Raw genomic sequence first — 23,342 nt, forward strand, 5'->3', positions numbered from 1 at the left:
TGAGTGGATAAGTCCAAATTCAATCAGATAGCATCTGTACTATAAGACCACACACTTGAGGACCATCAAATTCCTTTTAGAATCAATGGTCTATAATTTTGTTTGTCTTTTGTTCACTTGCTTTAGACTGTATGTCTTTGGCTTGATGCAAGATTGTCCATTATGTGTATAAATCACCATTACTTTGAAAATGATTGTTGGAATGAGCAACTCACTACACTAGCCTAAAGTTACAAACTTTGAAAACTTTTAATGCGACTGAAAAATGTAGTTAAGTAAGTTGTGTCGCTTCTTGGGTACTCCTCAGTAGTGGTATGAATGTGGGGTTATGTGTGTGTCTGTGAACGAGTTTTCAACTTACCTTCCATTTCACAGCCCAGGAGTTCCAATCTAAGCCCCATCCCAGCAGGAGTGGCTCTGTCTGGGTACACCCTAACAAAGCGTGTCAATATAGGCTCCACTGTCCTCAATGCTGGTGTGTCATAGTTCAAATTTCCCTCAAATATCTGCCAAGAACAATGACAGAGTCAGAGACAAAGTTAGCAGTCAAGCAGAGAAATTGAACTTGGATAAAAATGGAAAAAAAAAAACAAAAGTGAAAGCTTTATTAAAAGTATCCCAAAGTGCGTCTGTCAGGGAAAGCAAAGAACAGAGCTTTAATGAAAGAGATCAAGTGAGAGGGCACACAGCTCACACCTTGCTTAACTTGGGCACTGATGTATTGCTAATGCAACAAAGCATTTCTTCAACTTTACTTCTGACATTGTAGGGCTGAGCTAGCACAACAACAACATCAAAAAAGAAAGGCTGCAGGCTAACACTGCAGTCTACGACAGCAGGATGCACAGACTTTCAAAAGCATCCGCCTTTGACTTCACACTTCTGAAGCCTTAAAACCCAGACATGAGGTACCATAGGAGGCAGACAGAAAAAAGGAAGGAAAGACGAAAAGACACTCGCCAGAGGTACCAAAGGTACAGAACAAGACAAGAAGTCATGAAAGAGCATTAATGGCCATCAGAGCTAATGTGTCTCCTTTTGTCCTTCAAACTAAGAAAGAGATATAAGGGTTTTAAAAGGGACGTTCTAGGATTGATATTCCAGTCCAGCTTTTTGATAGGAGATAAGGCACATATGTCTATGCTCTACAAAAAAGTCACGCATTTCATGTGGTTCATTAAGCATTTCTTTTTAAATTTGTCTGTTCATGTATCACTATGTTCTTCATGTATCACCATGATCACAAATGAACAGTATACTGTTATTCTGTTTTGATATTATGACTTTTTCGGATTAAAATTATTAGTAGTATTGTAGAATGTACTTGGGATGTTTCCCTAATATTGTGCAGACAGCATTAGTCTAAAGGCTTAATTACACCAAGGACAGCTTCCCTATAGCTTACCTTGGGCTTGCTGCCGGTAGCATCCATCACCATTTTCCAGTCAGATCCATTGTTGCTGTAGCCCAGCCGAAACTTCTTCATGAATACCTTGTTATCACGGTGTTTACCTCCCTGGATGATCAAACCTCGGACCAATTTCTCCTCACCCAGATCTATCTGCAGCCACTCATCCACATATGGCTGGGACTGTGGCAACAAGGTCCATCCAGAACGGCTGGTCAGCAGACGGGCATTCTCTGACACCCAGGTACGCTCGGTGTGGGATGAAACTGTGATCTGAGAGTCTGCGATAAGGCCTGAGACCATTCCCAACATTCCAGAACATGGATACTCTGTTGAAGGACAAAGAGAGTATTAGATTCAAGGAAGTTTCAAACCCTTCACTAGTGACTATCCTGAGCTGTCACATGAAAAGCAGCAGATAGAGAAAAAGATAAGGTGCATAAAGGTGAATTTCATATTTTTAAAAGCCCTTCAAAGAATGAAGATACTTTTTGGACCCAGATTGTGTAGTTTTGGCACCTACCAGCAGGGGCTAACAGGGTCATGCTAACCAGCCAAACCCCGATCCCTCGGTGAGACTGTTGTCTAACCTACCACTGCTGTGGCAAAACAAATATACCTTTATTTGTCATGCCAATAAAACACATGGACGCAGAGAATGAGAGAGCTGTTTGAGAACACAGTGGAAGAGCGACGTGTCTATGAAAGTCACAGACCATAAAGAGGCTGAATAAAGAGAGAATGAAAGACATTCATTGCACAGGAAAGACAGATGAAGTGGACAGAAAAGATAAGAAACCTCTTGTTCTCTTTGTTTCTCTCTCTCCATCTTCCTTTCACCACTGACCTTGTGCATTAACTCCTCTGCCTCTTTTTCTCAAGCTACCTAATTAAAACATTTCTCTAGTGAATTTGCCTTTTATTCCTGAACAGTTTCTCGCCCTCATCCTCAGTCTTGCTCCACTTATACATTCCTTTCATTTTGTTTTTCATCTGCTTTCTTAGTCACCTCCTTCAAACCTATCCCTTCATTCTTCTTCGTAATCTATCTTCATCTCTTCAAACTGACTTCCTTTGTTCCAGCTATGATAATAGGATTTCATGCTTTGCTACATTTAGGCAAAAGCAGGTTGAGTTTGAGGGAAATTATCAGACATGCAGCACTGACCAACTGACTGTGTCTTGCCTGTCACGACTTTTGTACCTTTTCCAGCGCAGTGGGATTTGTGACCTGCCAGCGATAGCATAATCTACGGTCAGCACCCGTGGAGCAGGAAAGCGCCAGAGACAATCTTGAATGAGTCATAGATGAACCTAATGTCCCATGAAATACCACCAGAACAAAGTTTTCATTCATAACACTGCCTTAGTACTTTCTCTGTAGTTTTGGAACGGAAAGTGCACTTGTCTGTGACCCCTTCAGAAATTGCAGAGAGTTTAAATGTGAGTTCCAGCCTTCTAAAACAACAAATTATTGGGACTTTGATTTTTCCATTGTTTGTTTGTGGATGGGATGGGGAGCCTGGGGTTGAGTTTTTTTTTTTTTTACCCATGCCAAATTTGGAAAATGTCTCTGCGTATAATTTCTGCTATATGCATGCCAAATTGTTTTGGGACCTGAATGAAAAAGATCTGCACAGAGGTGGTTGTCCCTCAAAGTTTGTAAGTCAACCAAGTTTATTTTCAATCCACTGGCTGGCACTGTCATTAGGACCTGTTTATGGATCTCAGATGGGGATGCATTGTAGAAGCTCTTGGTGTGGAAGACCCTGACAGACACACCCTGAGGGTGGACTGGTCCATGTGCATCGCGTGTTTTGTCTGTTGGTTTGGTTTGTGCACAGCACATAAATGCTGGATGACCACACACAGATGGTTTTATTTACAAACAGCGGGAGGAATTTATTAATGGTTGTGTGGATGTGGAAAGCCTATCAGACCTGAACTGTGCACAAGACCACCTCCTAACTGCTAGCAGACATCCTCTGTGGGTAGTATCAAGGTACAGTGCTAACAAACTAAGAGTCCAGGAATAGTGTGTGTGGCAGTACCTTGGTAAAGTGATACGTACTTTGGTGAAGCGGCATCAGATGGTAATACCGTGGCACTTTAATACTTACCATGGTAATGAATGGTTACCATACTGGTACGAGTACAAGTACACGGCCTTGGTACAGTATATGCCCTTGCAAAAAAGTACTATGGCGCAACCATGGTAAAATGGTAATAGTATCACTTGATAACACTTTGTTATTTTGACATAACTTTTTACTAAAATAATCGTGTTTATGTGCTACTCAACGGGTACTTTCAAAGTTTTTGGACATGTACCAAGATATTCTTGGTAGTACCATGGTAAATGTGCAAAAAGTTTCAAAGTATATCTTCAAAACATGCTTAACGTTCCAAAAACATACAGTAGTAATACCACTGCAATTGTTTGTAAGTGAAACTAGAGGGAGAGTCTTCCCTAATCATTTGCCCAACTTGGCTACAACAAGCCCGATGCACACTGATGATGTCACTGGGAGGCCTCCTCTCTTGTGATGTGTTTAGAATGCGGTCTGTTGACCCGTTCAAAACACGACTGCAACAGCTGCACTCCAGAACTGCAGTGAACCGCACATATACACACACAAATATACAACCAGTGCTAAATCTGTGTACACACGCAGACTCAAAAAACAAGCCCCTAGGCATGTTGAACGTAAAGCTGATAGACTGAGCATGATGGCAAATACGCTCGCCCTCCTCCTACACATATGAGGAAATGTTCTCAGTGGGAAGGAACTGATGATATGAAAGCCTTTGCAAGCAAAGCTCTGTAGGGTGGAGCCATGCCAAAACATGCAGATGAGTATGCAAATGAAGACAGAGCCAGCTGGGCCTGACTGTGGCTGGTGGGTGTAGATGAAGACAGAGCCAGCTGGGCCTGCACGCGTAGACAATTTCACATGCATGAAACGTTTGCAATAGCATGTGCAATATGTACATCTGTGGCTATGTCCTCCTCTCAAGAAATATCTGCGTCCGCACAAACCATAAATTCAACACAAAACAATGTAGTATACATGCCAGACCAGCATGTGGTGCTGTAATTCTGCCACAGAGATACACTAAAAACAGAGAAGAAGACTTGGACTACGCAAATAAACCTTGTCAGATGTTAACTCGCGTAGCGGTATACAAATAAACATAGAACAATACATCTTTATTAATCTGTGTATTTATGTTAGTTAATAAAGGGCTTCTATGGGCTTCTCTCTTGACAATCAGCTTCTTCAGTGTCAGTGGGTGTGATGATTGGTTGAATGACTAAGGGCAAGACGTGGGCTGATGACGTCATTGTTCAAAAACACACACAGAAAATATGGATCGGATTCGCTGTCCAGACGAAAACGCAAGGGCGAATTGCGTTTTCATTTGTGAGTTATCCATTTTCTGGGACCCAGTTTGAATAAAAACGAATCAGTTTCGCTAGGTTTCATGCATGTGAAAACACCGGAATCCGTGAATTATATTGGACGACTAATCTGCTATACGATACAAAATGTAAAAAAACGATCGGCGTATACACCGGCTAAATGTGTGCTACCATGTGGATGTGTGGACCTAAATGTGTCTCCATGTGGATGGGGCTGCGAGGTTAGAGGGGGAGGAGGGTAGAGGCAGAATTGGGTATAAGTGGAGAGGTTGCAGCAGCATCCGTGCATGCTGAGCATGCCATTCATTTTGAATAAAGTACATCCAAACGTGGGGAAACATGAATACACGGTCCTTTTTGTTGACGTGAACACTTGTCTATTGCGCAATAGCTCCCCCAATATTGCTTATGCATGGTTCACACATGGCTTTCAGAGGCATGAATAAACACTTCTGCATTCGCCTGCCTCCAAAGCAAGCAAAACGTAAACCATTTAATTGAAAGATCATGATGGAGTGGTGTGTTGACAAAACATTGCTTCTGAATCTGAATTAACACTCTGCTTCTATATATTTTTTGAGGCATGCCAGTTGTGCTGTTGACAATTCGTTTTAAAGCCTGAATCAAAACCAAAAAAAAGCAGATTCTTGGAACCAACCTGAGATTTTACATCCATACACCTCGAAGCGCAGGGCGATACCAGTTTCCCAGTTGTAGGGTCGGATCCGTAGGTATCGCGTCAGTGTGGGCTTGGGAAACATGGCTTTCGCTACATCAGTGGGGTTGGTGTTCCCTTGGAAAATCTGACAAACGAAGAACAAACACATTAATTATTAACATGGTTTGTTTAAGCAACTCACCAAAGACAGACCTTTGAGGCCTGGGACTCCCCTAATACTCGGCCCCAGAAACAGAGAGAAATAATAGGAAAGTGTTTAGATCAGCATCTTCAAATGTGACAACCTAAATAGTTCCAGAATTAATTTTTTTTCTCTCTGGAGCCAACTGGGTAGCAATACAAAGGCCACTTTGTAATGTCAGTGTCTGGGTTACAACTAGAGCTGAATGTTTTTGATGCTTCAGTTACACAATGGTTTCTGTTGTTGTTGCAACAGACATAGCGATGAATCAGATTGTGTTACTGTATGTCCATGAGCACTGATTCTTGCTGACAGCTAGCACATGTTCTCTGTGAAGGGAGGATCTAGAAATTGTTACAAGAAGATAAATGAAGCAACCTTGTTGTTTACAGTATCTTGTTTCACAGGTCACTATGTAAAGGTCAACAGGTTTTTAAATACATCTTGAAAGATCTCTTTTACTTTTTCAGTTTGTGATTTTTTTAAATTAATTAACAAAAATTAATCCTTATTAACCCGTGTTCCTTGGTACATACATGCATATTCTATATATTTTTAATTGCTTTAAAAAAAGCTGATTTTCAAGTTTTCATGTACTTAAATTCTTAATCACTTCAGGGAACCCACTTGTGCAAACCCTATTTATTATTTTGCTGTTGCCATCATTTTATAAAAGCAACAGGTTAATCTAGGCCACCTGTTACAATGATTTTACCATGCTGAAGAATGATAAAATCACTGTAATGCACAGCCTCTCTCTCAGCGTACTGCTTTAAGATCAGTACGTTCAGCTAGACAAGGTCAAACTGTAAGCCGTACAGGATGGCCAAGTGTTGCTAAGCCCCAGTCAGGGCTCACAGCCATCCGTCTACCCCAGAATTCATGCTGCTAATCGTGTCCCTGGGCACTACTTGTCAAAACGTGTGTGTCTGGGAGGGAGACACATGAGGAGCCATCCACTATCTTTAAATGTCACGCCAATGCTCTGCTCTACTGCTCTAAGTAGTAAAAGGCTTTCCTTTGTGCAACAACCTCACATCCGAACTGCAGTTTCAGCAGTCTGTAAATGGGCCCTCACCTCACAAAAGCACTTTAGAGCCAGGCAGACAGAAACAAGGCACCGCACCTTAAAAATGCAAGCTCTAAAAAGAGAACAGTGTACTTTAGTTGAGGGTCGACACAGAAATTGGGCCTTTGGGTATATTTAAGCTTACTATTACTTCCAGGCATGAAGTTACACACACACACACACACACGCACGCACGCACACACGCACACACGCACACACACACACACACACACACACACACACACACACACACACACACACACACACAGACACAGACAGACAGTGTCTAATTGGCTTGCTGAGCTTGACAGGTCTATTTCAAAACTTGTATTGTTAGAGCAAGTCTGCCAATCAGATGCAAAATGAGCAAAATCCAAATCATATACTTCACACTCTGGAAGTGTTTCAAAATCTATGAAGCTGCCTACAGAGACAGAATCTTTGGATCAGGTAAATCTCACAATGTCCAGTTCACATTTCTGACAAAAATCAGTAAGAAAAATTATTTTAGATGAATTTCAGATTTGCATTGTGACAGTATTTTAATGAAGTAAAAAAAAAGTAATAAAGTAATTATATTAAAATATATCATGTAATAAATTATGTTTTTTCACATTAAAGGTTCATTTGTTTGCATTCCAGTAATAATTTCCCTTTGAGGAGAAAAACTTTTTAAAAATATTGTTAATTTTTTTTTTTTGGCATAAAATATGACCTGGACATGTTTTTGACCGGTTTTATGAGGTTCATTCAAATGCTTTTTATTGTTTTCCTCAAAATGCTGTCTAGGTAGGTAGCTCACTAGGTTTCGAGACATAAACCATGTGTCAAATGTAAGAGGCGTGTCTTCCTGCAGTTAACTTTTCTGTGCTGAGGCACACATTAGAGTCATCTCACCCGATGGCTAATCGATCAGCGTCTCCTCAGTCCTCATTTAAACCATCACATGCTCAAGTGCATCCAGCCTGGTCCTCAAATACTCTAAACCTGGTTAACCTTCCCAGAATGCTTTCTTCTCTCACTCTCTCCATTTGCCACACTCTTTTTATTAACTTGTTTTGTTTTTTCCTTTCAAGGAAAAAAAGCCCTACCACAAATGTTGACATCATTCCTTAAAGAGAAAAAAATTTAATCAGTCAGACTACTGTGGTGGCTCTGGAGTTGGAGTTTTTACAGTTCTTGCAAATTCAGTCTTTTAAGCGGGCGGATTAACATACCACACTGGGCACATAATGGAGTCAGAGAAACACAAGCCCTGTGGAACACATGAGTGTGGCATTCCTGTCTGGATCTGGAGCATGGACTGGTGTAACGGAGGCACACAGTGACAGTGCTACAATACAGGAAGAGGTTTACAGGGCTTCCTGCCAAGGAGCTGTTTAGTGGAAAGTGAGCTGTACGGAACTGAACTTGGTCTTCTACCAGGACTTTCTAACAGTATTTCGTTGTCATATGAAATTGTAACATTTATGTTCCAGGTTTAAAACAAGTTAAGCTTTATCGACTGCTCTATTACCACAGACAATCCTTTTGACTTGTCGCTTAGTTTCATAAAACAAACAAAAATTTTGTTTACAGTGCAAGTCTATAGTGCAATTGAGTTTGGAGAGTTTTGTTAAAGTGCTTATAGTAGTTTTTCCATTCAGCTTTTTGTTTCTGAGACACGACCCATTAGAGGGTCTCAAGATGAATTAAAATGATTTAAAATCCCAAACCCGAAGCCATAATATCAAACAAATAAAATAATAATAATAATAAAAAAAAATTATATATATAATTATGATAATAATACTACTACTAATAATACTAATGCTAATAATATATATATATATATATATATATATATATATATATATATATATATATATATATATATATATATATATATATATATATATATATATATAAACCTGTGATATATGAAAATGTAATTTCTAGACCTGGAAAAGTCAAGTAAATCAATAAATTCCTGGCATTTTAATAATTATTCTTTTTTTTCTAGTTATGCCAATCTCTAAAATATTTTATTGGGTAGAAATTGACAGTATAATATATTTTAAAAATCAAATCCAGTAAATCATGAACAAGTGGATAAGTCATGGGGCTTGTAATATTGTTGTGGACAATGGTGGATCTTGGAGTCAAAAAGCATTGAGAAGCACTGGGTTAAATCAGAAAAGGGATGCATTGCACCTTTCAGAAAAACCATGAAATTAAGAAAATAAGTCACCTTCTGTTTTGGGCCTTCCTTAATAGTTATCCAGTCTTCTCCATTTGAGCTTACATCCACCTTGTAGGACTTCACATAGTATCTTTTGTTGGTCTCTTGAGAGATGGCTCCCTGTGTGCCGATCGCCGAGACAAAGCGCAGGAATCCAAGATCAACCTGAGGAGAGAGAGAACAATATCACTCCTATATTACTCCGAACAGAGGGAGTATCACTTTAAAAGTGGCTTATCGGGTGTCATATATTGAGCTCATAAGACCTCAGGTGAATATTAGAATGAAAGATTAATTTTAATGAATCCCAATTTAATAAAGCATAGTCGGTGTAACGTTTTAATTTCCTGAACGGGAGACAAGAGCTTATTGGATGAGGAAGGATATTTAACTTCACAGAGCCTGTACCGGGAAAAAAAAAAAAAAAAATCATTTGAAAGGAAACGTGCATTTCAGACGTGTGCAGTACTGAAAAATGAATGCTTCATAAAGAAGTCATGAGTTGTGATGTCATTGCTGTGAGTGTGCGGTGAGTGCGGCTGAGAGGCGGTCAGGGGTTACTGGAAGAGATGTGTGTGATTTGGTCAAATCCAGGACTATCAGAGCTGTAATAGACAGAAAACAACATCTCTCATTTTTGTTGCGCAAAAGAAAACAATGGAGCACATGGAGATCTTTGAGTAGGACTCAGCAATACGCTTCCACAGAGAACATATACTGAGCAAACTGACAGAGAACTGTGCCAAGCTGTGGTTTTTAGGGAGATGCTTTAGTGCTTGGAAAGGCTTAAAAACCTGTCATAACCTGCAACTGATGTCATCCCATACTACATTTTCAAAAAATGTCACTGGTGAACCAAGATTCAAAGTAGTGCTAAGACAATGTCAGTGGTACACAGCTGTCAAAGAGATAAAACTAGCTAAAAATGCAGGAGAGCATCCATGTAGTTCACCTGCTCATCACCAATACCAGTTTTTCATTAAATATCATATTCATTTTGTACTCCACATGAACTAACATAACGTTTTTGCTACTTAGTGTAGAAAGAGCTTATTGCAAACTCTGTCTGTTCTGTATTGTGCAGCATTTGTAAGTCCTGACTGAGTTTAACCATATTAAAAATATAAGGACGTTGTTTCTGACGTCTGCTGAATGAGTGCTGATCTGATCTGGCGGTGCTAAAATATACATGGCATGAAGATAAGAGAGTTGTGGAGCGATTTGAGATCAGAAAGCTTGACTGGAGAAGAGACAGTCTCCCTCACACCAGCTGATCCCAGATCAGAAATAATGAGCGCCTCGTGATTTATTAAGCACATTCGGCTTTAGAAAGACATAGAGAGGGAAAAAACTAGAGCATTAAGAAACTGAAGAGAAAAAGTGAACATTAATACAATATTTAATCCAATACATTTTTCTACAGTAATCCTTTACATACATAAGCCGTACAACTTTCCCTCACGCAAAGAAGACATATTTCCTTATATATTAATGATCAATATAATAAATTATTTAATGTATATTGAAAATATACAGAATAGCATATTGTGCTAATATATTACAACATATTGTATAATGCATAATGAATTGCCACTTATATATTTACTTATATATCGTAATGTATGTAATTTTATAATCAATAATACACTTCATAATGTACACATGTACATGTGATAAAATAAATATAATATATCCTATATTAATATAATTATATTTGAATTGAGAATGAATTGAGTGTTTCAATAAAGCAGTAGTACAGTTTTTGTCTTCATTGCTAAATTAATATATAACAATACATGGCCCATGCATATATTGCAGTATATAGTTTCCCACATATGGAAATTATTGTTTAATATACTGCATATATATTATTTATGCATTATTTTATATTTTCTTGTATTACAACCATTAAAATATGAATTTATACAAAAATGATGACTGTCTTCAAACAGGTTTCCTAAAGAATTTCTCTGTCTGCCATTGGTCAGCAAATCAGTTAGTTTTACCTTAAACTCACAGCATTGGTTAAGCTGTTGCTATGTCAGTCTGGTCAGGATTCTTAATCAAACAAAGCAATGTTTTGAAAGCACCACACAAAATCACAGAGATCATACTTTCCAGAGAAATCAACCTACAAATAGTTGACTTATAGCCGTCTATGCTTATTAAACTAGGATAGGAGAAAATATTTTAACATCAAGAAAATATTACACACTTCACCTTTAAAAGCAAACAGTACAAACAGGAGATTAAGGGAAAGCCCCAGTTCCTCATGGGAACTCCCTGGCTGAGAAACTCCACTTTCTGGCTTCCAGAAAACAAGCCTTTCCAAAAGTATATCAAACTTCCTTATAAGGAGATGGGCAGACTTGACTGTGGGCATTTCATCTGAAATATCATGACCACACAAGCAAAAATAATGATGAATTCTATCATTTTTTGGTAAGAAAATATTATTACAGTTGAAACCACACAGACATTTGAAGAAAAACCAGGACATCTGAAGTTGCCAAATTATTGTATTAGTCACTAGTGTGACTATGCAGTTTTATAACGGTCAAGCCAATGTAAAGTCTGCTGCAACCACTGTGAGAAAGTGTCCAAACTGGAATCCATACGTCTCCAGAGGAAAATATGTCATCAAGCCATAACTCTGCAAATCATATCATCCGCTTGTTGTTTTGTATTCTTCTCCATTTTTACTTTTTTTTTTTTTTTTTTTTTTTTTTTTGGGGGACGTTGCAGGTTATAAGAGTCTGAAGATATCCTACTCAGTAGACTAATAAAATAATGCAGTTCTCTTTATATTACATCCAATTATCTAAAATGGGAAATTAAATAATAATAATAAAAAAAAAAAAAAACATTTGATTAACTTATCTAGCTGGCTAGAACCCAAATGTAACTATGTTTTCATAATTATGTCATGGGGAATTCTGGTATGTTAAAACTTATTCACTTTGCCCAGAGTCCATCTGTGAAGTATGGACCTCAGCTTAATTTTTCAGAGCTAATTAAATTTACAAAGAGTGTGTGTTTTATTACATCAGAGCCTCTCCCTCTCTCTCTCTCTCTCTCTCTCTCTCTCTCTGTGTGTGCATTGGAAGGCACAGTTCTTGCCTTGCCCTTGGCCCGCATGGAAGGAAGTGGCAGAAATGTCATCTGCCTAAACCTAGTGCAAACTCACTGAAGCTTCTCGTGCTAATTGTGTTGAATTAAACAAGCGTCAAACATGTCTGCCTGTTTCCTAAAGCTGTGACAGTTGTGTTCATCCTAGCATGGGCTTATTATGGTGTTTGGTAGCTGTTTCAACAGTTTCGGTTGTTTTGTGTGCTTGTAGGAATTTGATTACATTAGTTGATTTTTTTCAGTGTCTTTCCTGAAACGATTTGTCATTTGCGGTTCTTCATTTTCTGGTCTGCAAAAATAAAGCATTGTGTATGAATGTTTTCTTGTCTCTTTTACCCATGTCTTGCATATTAGCGGACAACAAAAGTCTACAAATTGGTCAATCATTAAAACCACAACTGCTCTTGTGTAGCTAAGGCTCAAACGCCATCTGGTGCAGGTTAGCCAGGAGGAACTAAGACGTTGAGCAGACAGATGCGCGACGGCTCAGTCAAAGCAAACACAAATGTGGGACGCAGGTTTCGCAGGGCAAAGTTCTACTTCATCCATCAAACCACAGCTTCCTCCCACCATCCCATCCCACGACACCTGGTTGCTCGGAAAGCTCCTCTAAAATTCCATTAACTACAGGTATAATTAATTCACATTTTCATGAAAATTGTATTACTGCCAACTGAGAGATCTATAGGCTCCTCGAAGACCTCACATTCATCACGCAATTTACCTAGCGGAATTATCTGGAGTTATTTTTAGAACATTTTTTTTTTTAAGTTTTAAAATTATGCATGTGCCTGAATGGTGATCATGTGCTTCTCTTCCCAAACCAATCTAATGGGGTGGATGGTTTGAAAGTGGGACGAATATTAAAAACACGCACACACAGACAGAGAGAGAAAGAGAGAAAATAATATAGTTTTTATCATAGTTGAGGAGATGATCCCTAACCTAAAAACTCACCTAAAAAAACCCCCAAAAAACTTAATTTAACCATAACCATGTTTTTTAGTTTTATTTATAGTAAAACCATGGTTAATTTTTATAAGGGGAGTATGGTCAAACAACTATATTTCCATTATGAGTCAGGCTACAGGTCTGTTATCACATGGTTCACATCCTTTTATTTTTGTTCATATTAAACACAATAAGACAATAAGCTCACCGATGACAAAAGAACATCCTGTCCGTCTTAGAAATGGATTTCCTCTGACATGAATTAGCATAAATTCTACATCGCTACTCTCAGGAACTCTTTCACTTTAGCAGAAGAGCTTAATGTATCCAACATACACCTGGATTCATATTTAATTGCTAGAAAATGATATCAAAGAAGATTTAAAACTGTTCAAGCTAATTACATGTAGGCATGGTTTAAAATCGAAATCATAAGAATGTACCTAGCGCAGGTGTGATGCTAGCAGGGTGGCCTAGCTTGACACCAGCTCTGCAGGCTTTGTCAGTAGAGACTCTCATGTTAATTACAGTCCCACTGTCTAATTACTCATCAGCTGGCAGGAGAACAGCACCCGTCTCAAAATAGCAGCAGCTAATCCTTTGATTGAAGACAGAAAAAAAATCGAAGCAACACAACGGAGAGCGGACATAGCTGCGTCTAGATGACCATCGCTAATGGAAATCATATGTAGACGACATGCGAAGGCAAACAGGATATGACCAAGTGCATTGTTTCTGAAGTGACATTTCGCCCCTAAGTCTCGCTCATTCTCGCTATTTCCCTCGCTACATTCAACTTTCCTTGACAAGAGTCTGAGAGGAATATTTTTCTCAGAGGAAGTCCTTAATTAGTGCCTCTTTGATGGCCCTGGAATTCCGACCTGTTTTTGTAGCAAAATAGGTCGACGACTAAACGCAGCGGCACAGGGGATAAGAATAAGAGGGTGGGGTGGTGTCTCAATCATTGTTTCCATCTACGACCCTGGCACATTCCCTCCTCACCTCCATCAATCAAGCTGACGGCATCCTGTTCAACTAGCCGACACAAAACCTGGTTGGCGCTCTACAGTTCCAGACTTGAAAACTTGATCGCCCTTATTGCTTTGAACATTCTGACCTTTTGCCAGAGATGCTTTAATGAACAAAATGAAGGTAAACATCCTCTCCAGTGATGAGAAAGAGAAAAGCCTTGCATCCATGTGAATCAAGCCCTCATCAAACCATTCAGCTGAACAGCAGGACAGACGTATGCAGCGGGTTTATAAATGAACCGCTGTGTATTCCAAGCACCGCCGCATAAATGCAAGCGGCTGATGTGTTTCCGTAGACCTGAGGATGAGAATGATTGCGAGGCTGAGATTAATGAAACAGAACTTGATCTATGAGCAACTTCTATTCAACCATTAGGAGCTAGACAGGAGCTTTCAACTATTGACACTTGACTTTTTTTCCCAGATCAAAATGCATAATTTATAAAAGTGCTTTGGTGCTGCTAGAGTGGATGAGCGTGCATTTATTGCATCACTTGCAATACGCCAAATATTGCACTGATGTCTACCAAACAGGATGTGTTTTTTTGTTACACCAAGCTCTCCACGGGACTGAAAATCTGTCATCTATAAGACCCTTCACAGCGTCTTTTGTTTTAGGTTACGGTCTTCTATAAATCAAAAGTCTTTCCTTGAGAGAGAGTTGAAATGTGTTGTACAGATGTAGGTATCTCGGCTTGTCACGCTTTAACACGGTCTTCCGATTGAAACCAGGCCGTATCCATAAACACAGTACACTGGAAATTTCAGAGCAAGATTCCCCTGTTCTGCAAGACTTCACCCCTTCTTTCATTCAGCATATGTCTGATAAAGACCTTAACGGACATTGCACAAACCCTTGTAAATGAACAAGGAAAATACTAGCCTCTGTAGCTTACTGGCTTAGCTCAAGATCTCCTGACCCTTGACTAATTATCAGGAGTGACAAGCTGGGAGCATTAGAACCTGAAACTAATTTGAAGCCGCATTAAGATGCATAACAAACGCTGTCTTTTTGACACCTTCTGGTTGAAAAAAATGCAAGAAATGGGGATTTTTAACAGGGAAGAGCCAGGCTTCTATGAATAATATAAGTGACATTCGAGAGTGTAGATGTAATAAATAATGAACTGATAATATGCGTTGGAGGACACAGGAGCGAGCGAGTCGTGCGTGCCAAGTGGACTGCGCCATTAGATGGAGAAATACTGTTGTGGTGGGTCATGTTGCTTAATGGAAGCGAAATGAAGAATTCCACTCTTTTAATAACGCTTGTTATAATTAAACTCCTCCACAAGTGCTGGGCACGAGAGAGAGAACGAGCGCAGGACGTCTCCAAATTATAAATCATTCATCCTCGGCAGGGTTCCGCCTTTGTTCCCTTGGAAACAGATGTGCGGGGTTCAACTTTGACATCTGATTGGCGGAAAGGGATTTACAGGGGCACGGTACAGGAGGGCTGAAACAGAATACGTTTGATTTGCTGAAATTTCTCCCACCAAAAAGAGTACCCTTCCTCTAATCAATACCCTTTAGAGAATTCCAGGCGGCTGCAAAATTGTTCTCTCTTCAGCTCGATACTGCACTGTGGGAGGCGAGTCTGTTAGGGTTTCATTAATATCTGAAATGACTAAACAAGTTCAGCAAAGCCAAGAGGGTGAACAGTTGCAAAGTCTACTTAATTATCCTGAATAAAATATGAAGTGGCAACTGTGAAATGATGTGGAACCGATTGGTTTGGGTGCAAGAAGAGAAATTTTCTCTCATCTTTTAGACTCATTTAAGTCACATAAGCGGAATGTTTCTTTTCTGAAGACGTCCCATTTGTTGGATTCGATATAAAACGCAGTAGCACAACAGCGTGTCAACACCACATGCCAAGCCCTGATAAATATACTGTCATCTTACGAACATGAGAATCCTTCACTTAAAGTGATGGCCTGTAACATGAGTAGAGGCTAATTATCGACTGCTTCTCAAAGAACATCCTGGCAGAGTGTTAGGATAGTTCATTGTGCTCTGTACAACAGTCCCGATCAATACCATATTGACAGAGACTGGTAATCTATAAGAATAAACAAAGAAAAACTTTGAATTACTATGATCAAAAGCACTCGAGAAATCAGCAACGGTTCGAATCCTCAACTTGATCAGACTCCACATTGAATCCTCAGGGCTCTATTCTACTAAGCGATGAAATTTCTTCCTAAAATGTGGGGCTGAATTCTTCTACAATGAAACTAAGAATTAAACATTGTGGTTCCTCTTCTCTGCTAAGTTGAGGCACCTTCCCCTAATTCAATTAGTTTCTGGTTTAGAACACAGACAGTATTTTGATAGCAATAAGAAAAATCTGCTTAACAGACCTCCCCTTGCAAATACTTGGCCGTGGGTCACATCTGTTATTAGCCTCCCGAGGAGTCTCTTTGGCCCAAACTTTCCAGTCAGGCAAAGATTATAAAACAAGTCTGGGTTTTGAGGGTACCCTTGGGGTTTGGGTCACAGAAAAGCCCCTAAGTGCAAGAAAAGGCCAGCAGAGGTGCTGCAATGCTTGTGTAATCAACATAATGACTCCTGCCAAGGGTTTATCACAGATTCATGCGACTAAATAATCTGTTGTCCATGTCACTGTCCTTGTGTGTGGTCACATTCCTTAGAATGAGTTTCAGGTTTCTTATTGTCTCTCGGACATTAAGATCACGTTAGATACACCCAGATGCATCTCATAGACGGTCTTTGTTAAGGTTACAAGCATCTGTTGGCCAGGAAGACTCACTGGTGCCAAAGCAAACCAGTACATTTGGGTTTTAACATTCTATGGCTGTCGACCTAAGGGCAAAATTCAACAGATGTTGCTGCTGGTCTTTGAAAGAGAACAGCAAGCCAGTGGCAAAAACATCTGCCTGATCGAGTTCAATGTGAATTCAGCTAGAGAAAGTTTCAAACTCAAAAATCTTAAAGCGTGAGGGAGTATCAAACTTTTCTTCTGTAGACTCGGCTTCTCTATTCTTCAAAAAATACCACAGAATTTTCTATTCTCTGCCAAGGACAAATCCCTTCTCCATTACTCATTCATAATCTTCAGTATATGCATGTGAATCGTACAGTACCTGAATCCATTCTTTGTTTGAGTCCTCCGCAGGGGTCCAACCGTTCTCAGGGTTGTTGAGTCTAGATCGGTCCGGAGACCAGCTGGGGTTGTACTGGGATGAGGCCATGATTTGGTCTGAATGGATTTCCCCAGTTTCCATACCCAAAGGCTCGGTGCAGTCAAAGTCTGGAGAAAGCAAAGAGCAAAAAAAGGGGTGGGGGATTTGTTAAAATGTCATTTCGTGATCTAAATAAAGAATACATCAGATCACGACCCAAACTAAGGCCTTCCTCTTGGGAACGGGCCACTCAGAGGCAAAGCACCATAGGTTTCCATCTCTTAGCATCAGAATAAAACACACGCTGTCTTCTTGTCCCTCTAAGCACAGTTTAATGGAAGCACTGTGGGAAGTGTACCACATTAAGACGCAAACCTTTATTCATAAAACATTCAGTTTAAGCTCTTAAGTCCAGCGGCAAGAAAAATCTTGAGGTTTATAAAAGAAGTGCCTTCGAAAGGTGCACAGTTCAATGGCATTTCCCCAGCGTCAGCATTTGGAGGAATGGAAAGTCAGAGATGCCTCTGGCATGTCTGTGTTTTTAGATGGAAGGAGAGCAGGTTGTATATCACTCCTCATGCCATGCCACCCAAGATGAGGGCATTGCTGATTGTTTTGTGATGTTATGGGGCAGTCGTCTCGAGGCATGCTGGGTGTGTGTCGAAACAAGCAAAGTTCATACTTTGACCCCCAAGGGTCTTTTCCAGACGTTTCGGCACAGAATTTAGGACTCTGAGACAATGAAGGATGGGGAAATGTTGAGGCTGAGGTGGGTGACATGCTAATTTATTTACTGCAGGTCACAGACTCTAAATAAACACACACTGTAGTTTTAAATGTAAGCAAATGCATGTTGAAACATGGTGAGCTTGTGTTACCTAATATAACAGCGGGAGCTGCAAGCAGGTCACATACACAAACAACGCAGCCCAAACATGCAGGCCTAAACACACGTAGCAGATGGAGAAGCCATGCATGTTATATAGACATCGTTCACACTAAGCCATAAGCCCTGTTCTGAAAACCTATGATCTGCCTATCTAGACAGCACTTGGAAGGCATCAAATTTTTGCTACATTTTAAGATACTTAATTTTGTCCAGCATTGCATTTTTTCTTTGTAAAGTAACCAGTCACAGAATGCATTGTAATGAAGGGTTATTAAAAAATGAGAGTCAAGAGAAATGTTAATGTAACTATACATTTAATAGTTCTATAAATGTACAGCTTTTAATTCATGATGGAAAAGCATCATTACTATTTTATCCAATCTCCCTTTATATATCCTTCAATATCCTATATATATATATATCCAAAATACCAACATGTATTTTTAGTGCTTATTCACTTCATTAGCGTAGCAACTTACACTAAACTCAAAATCATAAGGGATTGTTGAGTCTTTTATGTGCTTCTCATGAATTTCCCTCTTTTACCCTTGAAACCTCAGCTCAACTAAATCTCAACATTACTCATGCTCTTTTATCTCTCTATCTCTTCAAGCCATCTATCCATTTTCCACCCTTCCATTCTTTAGAACAATGACTGAAAACAACCAGATCTCTCGTCTGATTGCATCTGGCATCTGTCACTGTTTGGTCGCACTCTGCAGAGACCATAAATCTATGACGGTTCTCTGACAAAATCCTTTGCATAAAGACTTATTGCCAATGGCGATCTCCTTCCTTCCTGCAAAGCACAATATACTGGTAAACATGTTGAACTGCGAGAGAAGCTGCCAGAGAATGTAAATTTATGGAGCCAATAAATAATTGATAGACTGCGACTGTTGGGCAAAGCCCTAGCTGAGAACACACCGAATGTATTCTTCAGCATGAGCCGGGACAACAGAGATGTAGTACACACCTTGATGTGTTCTGAGAGCTCAAGCTGAAATATAATAATATCTACAATAGTTATTCACCTTAAACTGGTATGACCTGCGATTAGCTTTAATTATACTGGACATTTGTGTCAAATCACAAGCACCACTACCTGTCATATTGAACACATATGTTTCCAAGAGTAGGTGAGAAAGACAGACAGAGGAGGAGTAAGAAAGTGTCTAGGGATAGATCTGAATGCAGAGCATGATTGTGGGTGAGGGCTGGTGGTGTGTTCTGAAATTAAATGTTTAGTTGGAGCATTTCTCAAATTGGGGTGAAGAGGTGAACCCTCTTGGTGAGCTGGTTTAAAAAAAAATAAAAAATGAGTAAACCAACCCCAACAAAGCAGGGCAGACGGGTCATGACACAATAATGTAATGAAAGAGGGCCACAGCTGAGCGGGACTTGGTGATTTAATAACTTCCTGTGTTATATCATGTTGTAAATGTGGGTACACATCTGTATACGGGTTTATAACCCCAATCATTAGGGTATGTTTCAATAACTTAACATAATGTTCAATAACTTCAATAACTTAACAAAAGCTAACATAATGTAAAGGCAAATACTGAATCTTAAATCATCACATAATGAATTATTTAATCTCACAGCATAACTGGTTGTGTGATCTCATCATGGTGACCCGTGTTATACACAATAAACAACATCTTCTAGGATGCTGAGACTTCACCTCATGTGAATTTTGTACTGATTTCATGAATTATTTTGTGCACTTTAAACATTGCAGTATTGACTTACCATCAGGGACTGTCCTTTCCAGCACAGTGAAATTAGCCGAGAACCCCTCTTTTGCAATAGCACTATCTGTGTTGATTGTCAAAGCCAAGATTCCAGTGTAGGATATGATCCGTCCTGGAGTATTTTGTCCACAGTATCTGCCAATGTACGGACCAACTGTGGAAACAGACAAAGATAGAGAAAAGAGAGGGTTTTAGGGATGATTAGATGTGTTTAAAAATCTACTATTCAAGCCATTTTATCGCACTGATGCTTCAGTGTGTGAATGTCAAGGACAGTGACACTGGTTGACCTTGAATAACTGCATTGACAGAACAAAACATTCTCTCTACACCTTACTGTTGATGCAAATGAAAAGGGCAGTGTCTGTTTTGTATGTGTCTATGACCTTGGGTTTCTGTTTTCAGTGGCAACCATAAATTCCTGCATTTATTGTTCGTTCCAGGGCCACTATAATGTGACTTCCCAGAAGCCACTTTAAAAGAAAAAAATGTGTAGGAGTTGGAGGGGACAAGAAGGAAGGAACTGAACACAACTAAGGCTGTAAATTAAGAGGTATGCAGTGCATTCAGCTGCGAGAAGGAAATGCTTTGAAGCTGTATCGAAAAAAGGGCTTTTCATACTATATGCACATGTCTTTCCAGGTTAAGGCCACTTTTAAACTTTGGTTTTAAGCAATGTTTCAAACTTTTACCATGCTAGATGTGGTAGATTGCAATGCTAGAATGTAACGGCAAGTTGTTTGGCAACAGACAACCAATCATAAATGGCCCCAGTGCTTGCCTTATTAATCATTCATGAGCTTTGCGCAGCCACAGAAACTTAAATTACACTGAGACTGCACATTTTTGTGCATTTTTCGCCTATTGGACAGTCCAGTCAATAAAAAAAAACCTCTTAAAAATGCAAATAGCAAGATTAACCCAAGGTTTACAAATATAAAGTATGAGTAAAAGGATTAATTACTGACCCAAGGCAAAATATGAACCATGTGAAAAATGAAAGATCTGGGATCTGTACTGCCCACAGTACACTGCATGTTTTAAGGGTTAACTTTGTGACATTCTACAACAACTCAAAAAAATAAAATAAATAAATAAATAAATAAATAAATTAAAAAAAATTAAGATACAATCAACACAGCAGGTACAATAAGTGTCTTCTGTCAGGCTTCATGCTGTGATCCCATTGTGTTTTCCAGCTAATAGCTCCCAGCTATAGCCATCTGCAGGCATCTGTTTACAAAGAAAATGTAGGCGGAATGTTTTTCTCCTTTTTCAGTGTGTTCAAAGTTCTATTGCTCAATAGCAGTAAGATTTACACTGACACGCTAAGATGACACTGATGTTTGTACCTAAACAGATGAAACCTCAGAGTGTCATCTTTCAAAAGAGACCAAAACCATGCATATACAGTGCTCTAAATGGTCCAAGAACAGCATGCAATTTACTTTGGTTATGCTTTTTTATGCAAATTTTTGCAGGAATGCCAAGGGTTTAAAATTTGCTACAAATGACTGAAACATTGGCTTAAGGATTGACGTGCCTTTTCAAGGTTCGCTCTTTAAAGAGAAACTGTGATTGGCTCTTTAAGAAGATTCCCATTACAGTCCGAAAGAGATTAAACAGACCTGCCAGCTTTGTGTTTGTGTGTGTGATTACATTAAACAGATCTAGGGATTTACATGAATCTTAATCTTCATAAGAATTCATTGAAACAGGTGCATCTAAGTGTGTATAAATGTGTGCGCTTGTGTGCTGAGACGGCTCTGGGTGTGGTGAACCATCCGGATTATCTGCATGACTCAACAGGGCTATGAAATTTTAAAGAGCCTCTCCATGAACCCATCCAGCATGTCTGCTCTGGTGGAGGAGGAGGGGGGTTTACAAACCCTCTGCCAGGCTGTGACTGCCTCAAAGTGGGCGGCCAGTGGGTGATGGAGGGGTGGGCTGAGGGCTGGAAGTCATCGAGGCTTCTGTCTCATGCCTCGCAGCCTTTCCACACTAATGCACTTATTGATTGGTGTGACTCCACAGGTAATGCAGCTAGTGTCTGAACTGTAGAGAGGAGTTACACTGAGCCCCCAGGGCCTTCCCTTTAAAGTCCTGTCTTCAGCCTCCCTCTCGGCTCTTTCTTTGTCACTGTGCACTTGAGGGACACCTTTTTATTGTAGATTTTTCAGCACAGGCTACCGAGTCTAAAATAAAGCATGCAACCTTTGTCCCAGGTTCTACACTTTCCTCAGGCCTACATGGATTTTGGATGCACAAAAAGCTCTGTAAATTTTTGGAGAATTGGGCCAGAGTCATTCACAAAGTTCTACACACCCCTCACTTCCTGAGTTTGCTTACGAGTGCATTATTCTCAGCTCTTTTTAAAGAAATAGCTCACCCAGAAAGGAAAATTGTGTCATTATTGATCATAATTATCTTGTTCCAAACCTGCATGCTATCGTTTTCCCATTGGAACACACACACACACACACACACACACACACACACACACACACACACACACACACAAAGAAATCCTAAAAGTAACAGCATATGAGTTTCTACCGTTTTCCCTCAAAATCCATCCAGGAAATTCCACAAATTCTGAAAATGTCTGCAAATTCTGTCTGGACCTGCCCACAAAAGAATATTACTTTGTGTAACCTTTCGAAAACAATTACTTAAACAGACTTCCTTTAATCATAATTGCAACAATAGGTTCACTGCGTATCCTCGGAAGAGATGCAGAAACTCATTTTAGAAAATTTTAACTGATGAGAAAGTTCAAAAGACTCTGTCTCAGATCAAAGGTGTCATTAGTTCACAGCTTCTCTCTTCCATCAAGACAGAACAAAGTTGATAATGAAGTGGAAACTGAATAAGACCTCTTGTCCTCGCAGATTTCCTTCCCGCTTTGAGCTGAAATCTTCTGGGTGTGTATATGCAGTTCAAACACACACACACACACACACACACACACACACAAATAAAAACTGTAATTATCTCGGAGAACAGAATAGTTTTGGTGTTATGACAACAGTCTACATTCCAGAGTCGCTCACCCCGAACTGCGTGGGACAAACCACAGTCTAATGTCCAGAGTGACAGAAAACGAGAACAGCTATCAATCTGATAAAGAGCTTTTACTGACATTTGTGGATGTAAGAGTATGTGTCCATGTGTACAAATCCCTCAGCCATGCTCAGGAGAGGTTTGTTTTGCTTGTGAAACACAGCACATAAGTCTGGGCCAGGCATCTGTTCTCCCTTGGAGATCAATCATACAGTATTGTTATTTAGTCATAGCATCTGGCTTATCTTTTAAAGGCAATTTCCAGAGGGCCAAAGATGAGACCCTCCCAATTACTCCAGCTCTGACCACTGTTTAGTTTCCCTTTCCAGACCACCTTCTTTAGTATTTCACTTCAGCACTGTATTATATTGCAAATCATGCCGGTTGTTGAGGA

General features: G+C 39.6%; 1 protein-coding gene across 5 annotated transcripts in view; it reads right to left on the bottom strand.

Moving 5' to 3' along the window:
* Nucleotides 1-23,342, bottom strand: part of nrp1a (neuropilin 1a) — a 61,580-nt gene that overhangs the window by 9,650 nt on the left and 28,588 nt on the right. For all 5 annotated transcript variants that reach the window (XM_042714041.1, XM_042714040.1, XM_042714042.1 and 2 more), the window contains 6 exons: nucleotides 19,884-20,039; nucleotides 17,201-17,367; nucleotides 8,992-9,147; nucleotides 5,491-5,635; nucleotides 1,406-1,737; nucleotides 362-506 (listed from right to left, as the gene is read on the bottom strand). In XM_042714041.1, coding sequence (XP_042569975.1) covers nucleotides 362-506; nucleotides 1,406-1,737; nucleotides 5,491-5,635; nucleotides 8,992-9,147; nucleotides 17,201-17,367; nucleotides 19,884-20,039 — 1,101 coding nt within the window. The remainder of the gene's footprint in view (nucleotides 1-361; nucleotides 507-1,405; nucleotides 1,738-5,490; nucleotides 5,636-8,991; nucleotides 9,148-17,200; nucleotides 17,368-19,883; nucleotides 20,040-23,342) is intronic.

Source organism: Cyprinus carpio, chromosome A24 (assembly GCF_018340385.1).
Source record: "Cyprinus carpio isolate SPL01 chromosome A24, ASM1834038v1, whole genome shotgun sequence".
Classification (NCBI taxonomy): Eukaryota; Metazoa; Chordata; class Actinopteri; order Cypriniformes; family Cyprinidae; genus Cyprinus; species Cyprinus carpio.